At 57.8% G+C, this 8207-nt stretch overlaps 1 protein-coding gene across 1 annotated transcript; it reads right to left on the minus strand.

The window, feature by feature from the left end:
* Nucleotides 1–5743: 5743 nt before the first annotated feature.
* On the minus strand, nt 5744–7773 carry LOC123099664 (dynamin-related protein 4C-like). The gene has a single exon (XM_044521782.1). The coding sequence runs from the start codon at nt 7730–7732 to the stop codon at nt 5744–5746; it is 1989 nt and encodes a 662-aa protein (XP_044377717.1). The 5' UTR covers nt 7733–7773.
* Between the last annotated feature and the right edge of the window lie 434 nt (nt 7774–8207).

Consider the following 8207-nt stretch of genomic DNA (forward strand, 5'->3'; position numbering starts at 1 on the left):
GGCTCACGGCAGCTGTAGAACACGATGGCTACCTGAGGAGGGAGCGCAACACATGCCCCGTGCTGCAGATCGGTGGAGACAACTGGTGATCGTTGACCGCACAAGAGGACCCCAGGCTCGGGTCGTGGGATGCGATGGAAGGGTCTGGAACAGATGGGCCGGGCCACGAGGATCTGGTGGGCCCGGTAGTGCTATTGGGCTGGGAACTGGGCTTCCACTGGGGAGACACCTCCGGAAAAAGCAAGCGCTGGCCCAACTGCAGGAAGCAGCCCAACAGGCACATTCGCCTTAGGTGGGTGCCTACATTCTACAGAAGGAAGCAAAGGAAGCGTGCGGGAAGACGGCCCACCACACAGTAATTTGGGCAAGAAGCTGAAGAAGAGAGAACGAGAGCTTTCCCGCGCAAATTCACCCTTGGTGTAATCAAAGCATGGGAAGAAGCCATCATCCATCGAAAGAAGGCGGACTGGGATCGTGCCCGTACCAACCCTGCTGTTGTTGAGCTCAAGCTTGAAGGTGAAGCACAGGCCCTCCATGTCAAAGGTGACCGAGACCCGCGGCGTGCGCACTTCCGTCGCCCACAGCGACGAGTGGAGGCATAGCCGGAGCTCATCCTCATGCAAGATTTGAGCCTCAGTGGGCAGGGAAAAGGCGGTTCCTCTGATGAGCTTGGGCTTGGCTGCCAGCTTGAGCATGGCCAGAAAGTCGGTCGGAGAAGCCGTCTCCGAGTGCAGGAAGGCACGAAAAGCGCTGTCCGCCATGCCCTCCCCACCGCCCACATGCCCGCGGGCCAAGGAGGACCCAGGATGGGCACGCCCCCGCCAAGGGGAAAGCGGGGCAGGAGGGCGGGGGTCGGCGTCGTCCCCATCGAGCCGTCCGGGCGGGCGCGGCGTGACCGTGGTGGCACCAAGGAAGCGAGCGACGTCCCAGATTTCATTGATGATGACGTCTGCATAGATGCCATTGCCATCGACGCGGTGGAAGATGATATGGTGGGGGATGTGGTGCAGGGCCTCCACCTTGACGAGGACGAAGATGCTTGAGAACTCACTGCCGTGGAGGCAAGCGTGTTCCAGACGGAAGAGGCTAGCGAAGCCGGCGATGCTCGCCGCCACCCCCCTCCGGTTCCACAGCTCCAGGGGCATCTTCTCGAGCGAGAGGCTGACGACGTGACGATAGGCGAAGCAGAAAGCGTTGTCGCCCGCGTTTTGCGGCAGGACCCAGACAGTGCGATCGCCCACCTCCAACGGACTAGCACGCAAGGCAGCGACCTGCTCGGACTCGCGCTGGAACACGACGAATGCCATGCCCACAGCAGAACCGGTGAACCGTATCGCAGTGATGCCGAGCTAGTGACGAAAGACCCTGCGTAGCCAGGGAAGGAAGGAGGCCTTTGGTGGTGAGATGGTGACGAGACACACGAGGGAATTCTGGTCTGGCACGAGGGGTAGTGGACATCCAGTGATGATGGGCGGCTATGCACCACCGGCTCCATGGCAGGGAGAGGCTGGAGGGCTGAGCTTGGAGGGGATGAATGTGTGGAGAGAGGGGATGAAGAGGTTTGTGTGAGGGGGAACAACTCCGGGGTATCCGTACTTAAAGGTGCATGAACATGCGAAGCGAAGGGCAAAGGGACCTATAGCTGCAACGGGCGCGAGTGTGGCCAACTAAGCGGCAAAGCTAGCAGACCACCGGATCCCTGCAATCCCGTCGCCAGTGGCTGTAGGAAAGACATCGGTAGCAGCGATTATGCAGGTTTTTAGGCTTTCCAAACCACATCCGTCGATACGGTGCGACTCCCGAGAGATTAGCGGCAGCGGAAGCAGCTGGAGGGGAGAGCAACGCATCTCTGTAGGGAGTGGAGCTAGGATCTGGCGACGGCGTAGGCGTAGGACGGGAGTCGCAGCAGGCAGCTGGAGCGTCGCCAATAGAACCAGAGGAATCCGCGAGCGGACCGGCTAACGGTTGGTCAGCAGTAGGCGGCATCAGCGTTATGCAAGGGGCTGGGAGGGATAAGCACAAAGCTAATTGATTGCAGGATGGCTCTATCCCGCATGCGGCAGAGCGCCCCGCCTGCAGGCGTGCCGTGAAATCCCCGGAATCCTGGGCACGCGGGGCCATGGCAGTCAAAAGATTACTATCAAGCGACGGGGACGCAGCGCACGGAGGGCGAGGTCTGAGGAGAGACGACAAAAGGGAATTAGCCACCCACGTACGTCTACGTGCATGCACCCATGCATGAGCCGGCTCGCGACGCACAGAAGGGTCCAGATCAGAAAGAGACATGGAAAGTGCGATAAACCCTGACCGCCATGGATTACGGAGCACGATCTCCTTAGCAATACACTCATGAGCCACCTGGAAAAGAAAAGAGCCCCTCTGACACGGTTGGACTCGGTACCCATTGGCACAGCCCCCGAACCAGGTGACATGGAGGGAAGCGAAAGCTGCTTGTGAGAAAGTGACACTATTGTTGAGGACGGCGGCGAGAAGACCGGCCGACCGGCTACGACTAGCCACGGCCGAAACGGTGCCGCAGCCATACTTGGACAGCATAGCATCCTCAAACCAAGAACCATCCATGGAACAAGCCAGAAGACCTAGAAACCCTATAGCTAGACCTCAAGGAAACTACAGGCGCTGGAGCGGCGAGCATGCATCAAAGGTAGGGTTGCAGTTCAGTACAAACACTGCGAAGAACTGACCTGAGAACCAGCGGAGAGCGCAGGACGAAGAGTCATTGATCTTGAACTAAACCTCAAGCAGCGCGGCGGAGCTCAAGAGGGGTGGACGCCGAGCCCGAGTGGTGCACGACGGAAGGAAACCGCCAACGCAAGAAATAGCCGGCGCTGAGCTCGCGCCTCCTAGCAGCTGCAGCCAGTTGGTGGACGCCGTGCCCGGGTGGCACACGGCGGTGCGGAAGGCCGGTGGGTGAACGCCGTGTCCGGGGTGGCACACGGCGGTGCGGTGAGCACCGACGCCTCTAGCTCTCCTCGCACCCCCTGCACTATAGAATGAACGGCCCTTCTTTTCGTTAAACGATTTGGAGTTAAGGGAAAGTTAGCCCCGAGATTTGTAGGACCATACCGAGTTTTGGAGCGTATGGGAGAAGTAGCCTACAAGTTGGTAGATCTGCTCATGGTAGATCCAATCGTCGGGGCTCCCACCTCCAGTGGGTTCTGATGGACGACGACAACAACGTGAACATCATCTTCCTCGACACCATATCCAAGATGAGGATCTCTGAGTCCCTCTTGTAGCCCCCACTCCGTCTTCCACGGGGTCATACCGGGCGTGTGTGCGCGCCCTCTCTGACGGCTCGACCAAGAGGTGTCTTTGGAGCCGGATCATAAGGGGGTCATCTCTTGGATGCCTACTCCGGCTACCATCAAAAACGCATAAAGGAGTCTGACCAAGAGATGACCCCCTTCATCACACCTCTCGAGCCCTTCTACTACATCACCATACCCTTCGGTCTCAAGAACGCCGAAGCAACAAACCAGCGAACCAAGCAGAAGTGCCTCCTCGACCAGAAGTATCAATGTTGAGGCATATATGGATGACGTAGTCATCAAGTCCAGGCGCGGCTCCGACCTCGAGCAGACCTTCACCAACCTGGATCGTTGTAGCATGGTCAATGATGTAGCCACATTGAGCTAGGGTAAAGAGGTGTTCTATCCCCCTTTTCTTTCGATAGTCGTTGTAGTGGTGCCGGAGGAAGGTGACGGACGTTGGCGTCAAGCTTGGTAGATTTTCCGGTCTTGAATATAATTTTATTTCTTAGCTGGGAGGGGGTGGTCTTTTGGGCATGGGCGATGCTAGGCGCCGGCAAACCGGCGCTAGGTTCGGCCGGTTGCCCCGCATCCGTTAGATCACCTGCCCTCCGACGCACAGGATTGCACGCGGACTCGGTCGTTTCTCTCCTGCAGTTCGTGGCCACGAGCGAGGGGAAAAAACAGATACGCCACCGCGCTCACGTACCTCCACGCCCCCACGGCCTCGAAGCACCACTGCGCCTCCGCTCATCGCCGTCCGCCGCCGCTCGCCGCGCTGGGACGTAGGCTAGATGCAGCTCCCCTCGCCCAGGTCGAAGCAAAAATTGCCCCCTAGACGCCACAGTATGCAGCTCCGCTGCCCACGGTTGCAGCTTTGATGGACCACGGTTTCAGCCTTCGCTTGTTGTCGTCATCCCCATCTCCGGCCTGCTCATAGTTGCCGTCGCGGCCACTCACCATCGTTGGTTCGCCGTCTCCCAGTTGAAGCTTTTTCAGATGTCGGATGTAGCATTCTCAGCTGCCGGTCCCAGCAAAACTATCCGCCGGTTGTAGCTTTTGCGCTCTGCGGTTGGAGCAAAAACAAGTTCACGTCATGCTTGTGGTCGTCGACGAGGAAAATGCCGGTTCCAGCAAATTTTGACACCGGTTCCAGCATTCATCGTAGCGGGTTGCAGCATTCCGGTCACACTTGAGCGTCGGTTCCAGCAAATGTGGTGGCCGATTCCAGCAAATTTGGTGGCCGTTTCCAGCAAACGAAGTTGCTGGTTCCAGCAAAACGCAGTCGCGTGAAGCCCTCTTCGTTCCAGCTTCCTCACATGCCGGTTCCAGCACATGGCGCACACGGATGCAGCATCTCCCGTAGCTGTTTCCAGCAGACAAAAAGGCAGCCGATGCAGCTTCGCTTCCACGGTCGATTCTGATATCTTGCAGCACCTGCCGACGGCATCTCGCAGTGCCGGCTTCGCGGCCGCCGCACCGTCGCTTTGTAGCCGACTCCGGCAGCTCCTGCTCTGTAGCAACACTTGGAGGGGATGGAGGAGGAGAGAGACGGGTGAGAGGAGGATGGACATGGAGAGCACCGATGGAGGGAGAGGGATCAGAGAAACAGAGAAGAGCGCAGGCGGGGAAAAGTGTGGCTGATGGCTCTCGCGAAGGGATAAGGTCGAGAGGAGGAGAGGACAGCGCGGCTACAGCTCAGCTTGCAGGACACGTGGGGACGTTCAATTTGATCTGATCGAACGCTCCGTGCGCAACCGGCCGAATCTTTGGCCGGTCTGCCGGCTACAAGCGTTTACCTTTGGGCATTGCTAGGGTCCCGTGGTCTTTTCAGTTTTGTCGGTCGGTGTCTACATGAATCGTATCTTACTCGTTGTTTAATGAATGAGACTCATATTATCTTTTAAAAAATGTGTATAATATATCAATCGTACGCGTCGGGGAGAGGCACCTACTACATCCGTTCCAAAATACTTGAAGTTCTATATTTGTCTATCAAAAAAAATATGCCCAGTCTTGTTCGCTTAAGTTATTTATGACTGAAAAGAAAAGTTCTTTTACATACAATTTTCACACCAATTGGAGCCACGGCTAGAAGATTGCTCAATTTTGTTCAATTTGTTTTGGGGTTAATGGTGGGTAATCTGAATATCTAGGTGTGCCCTAAACAGACCCAAATATACGCCTCTAACAAAGATTTTTCAATTGACTTAGAATATATGCCCTCAACAAAGTTCAATTTTTTCTCTAGTCTTTTTTTTACGAGAGTACACCTAGGCGTATCATATCTTTATATAAGGCATAATTGTAAGCATGAAAGGACTATCCCATTTCGCAAAAAAAAAAAAGGAAAAGACTATCCCTCGCTGCGCACAATGTGCAGCACAAACATCACACGCAGGCAAGTCCATTTCGCTAAAGTCTAACAAAATAAGGAACGTGCACATTCTCATCGATGAGATGCATGTGGCCTACACTTCCCCTGCCGCGCTAATCCTGTCCATGATGTCAGCCACGGCCTCCTTGGACTGCTGAAGCAATACGATGCTCTTCTTGAGGCGCTGGCGCTTGCTGCCGGTGCCGGGCGAGGGCGCGAGCATCCGCTCCACTCCGGCCATCTTGTTCCCTAGGAGCTCGTCGGAGAGCGCCACCTCGAGGTCGTTCTCGGCGAGCCGCTTCACGGCGCGCGGTACGTGCAGCGCCAGCCCATCGACGAGCCGGAGCACGATGCTCCTCCAGTACGAGGCGAGGCGAGCCCGCATGTCGAACGCCTGCCCGGCCAGGTCGTCGTGGTTCCTCAGGTGCGCCACCTCCACCTTCCCGAAGCCCTTCAGGGTGACGGCCGTGGGTTTGGTGCGGTCTTTCACGGCCTCCATGAACTTGCCGTACCCTTCCATGAGCTCGGACCATGTCTTGCTGTAGTCGGGATTATAGGTGTAGTCGGCCACCAGCTCCATGTCGATCAGCTCCGTGACGTGCCGCGCCGACTGCGCTCGTGCCTTGTCCATCATGCTCTGGACCGCGCGGCGCCACGACGGCTGCACCTGCGGGAAGTCGTTCGAGTGCTGCAGCAGCACCTCCAGCACCCAGACCTCGCGGGCGAGGTCGTGCGGCACCTGCACGACGGTCTGGACCTTCTTCTTGAGCAGGACGAGGAACGCCGACCTTGGGAGGAAGTCGGGGAGCTTGATGGCCGTGGTCTCCTCCAGGATGCGCACCTCCTCCATCAGGAACAGGTCGCTGCTCTGCTGGGGGCACTCTGCCGGCAGTTTCTTGGCGTACGCGTTCAGCATCTCGGCGATACGCGCGGTTCCGTGGAAGTGGCGGTCGTCGGGGTACTCGTCGAACTCGCCCCTCACGAGCATCTTCTCCAGCGACGAGCACGTCCGCTTGACAATGTGGAAAAAGGCTCGCACCGCGTCGGCCACGTTGTTGAGATCCGGTGGCATCTGCTCTAGCTCGGCGGTGCTGCGGCTGAGCCGGTCGGTGATCTGCTTGACGATGTCGGGGAGGCACTTGGCGATGATGGTGGCCTGGATCTGCATCAGCCGCTGCGCGAGCACGGGGATGCCCACCATGGACTTGTCGATTCTGGACAGGAGCGGGTGATGGTCGAACAGCCGCTCCTCCTCGCCGCGCGCCTGGTCGTGCGTCTCGTCGCCGACGCGGTTGCGGACGCAGACGTAGCCGAGGCCGATGTTGACGTCGTCCATGGTGACCTTGTCTAGCAGCCCCTCGGGGGCCTTGTCGGACTTGGTGACGACGGCGAGCGTGCGGTCGCCGTGACGGTCCACCTGCTGCGACATCCGGATGGACTCGCAGGTCGGGAAGTCGACCGTGGCGGAGAGCACGTTGAGGATGATGGTCTCCTTGGGCGCGATGTACTCCTTGATGATCCCGGCGACCTGCTCGTAGATGTCGTCGGGCTGGCCCTTTACGGGCACGCGCGTGATGCCGGGGAGGTCGACGAGGGTGAGGTCCGGGAGGCCGCGCTTCCGCACGACGAGGGTGATGGGCCTGTCGGAGATGCCCTTGCCAGAGCCGGCGATCTCGGCGGTGGCCGCGTCGATGGCGTCGGCGACCTCGGCCTCAGAGGTGCTGACGACGCGGCCGGCGCCGTACTCGAGCTGCAGCACGGGGGCGTCGCCGCCGGAAGGGTCGTCCTTGAGGCGCATGACGAGCGGCGCGCGGGTGCAGATGCCCTGGCCGCGCGGGAGGCTGATGCCGGCCAGCGACTCGAGCACGCTGGACCTGCCGCTGGACTGGTCGCCGACGACGACGATGGTGGGCAGCTGGATGCCCTCCTGCGAGACATTGAGATGGCGCAGCCGGTCCACGGCGTCCAGGAGCGGGCGTATGTGGTCGTTGTACGAGGAAGCGATGGCGCTCGCGGCCACGCCGTCGGCCGCTGCGGCGTCGTTGGGGAACGATTTGAGCCGCTTTGCTTTGGGCTTGGCCATGTTGCCGGCGTAGATTGAATCGAACAGGGATGAATCGCGCAGCTCAGGGGCCGGCTGGCATCTCATGTATTTATTGTGCGTATTGGCAATGGAAGTTTACAAAAACACATACTCCCTCCGTCCGGTGAAGAGTGTACATCTAGAAATTTTAGGACAAATTATGAAGTTGAGTAAAAAATGCACTGGAAAGGTGCAAGACACCATCTCTCTTCTCTTTAATTACCCAACCCTCAATGAGCTAAGTGCATGTAGAAATTAAGAAGAGCATGTGTAAATTGCTATTGGTCTTGATTACCGTGTGATGAGAGAGGAGTTTTTTTTCCTACTATAAAGTGCATTGAGAAGATATATGTACACTCTTTTATGGACAAATTTTGAAGTTAGATGTACACTAAGGGAATAGAGATGATTACAACGCATGCAACTGCAGTAATTGATTCGGTTCGATTCTCCTCCCAATATACTCCTACTGGAT

This window comes from Triticum aestivum, chromosome 4D (genome assembly GCF_018294505.1).
Source record: "Triticum aestivum cultivar Chinese Spring chromosome 4D, IWGSC CS RefSeq v2.1, whole genome shotgun sequence".
Classification (NCBI taxonomy): domain Eukaryota; kingdom Viridiplantae; phylum Streptophyta; class Magnoliopsida; order Poales; family Poaceae; genus Triticum; species Triticum aestivum.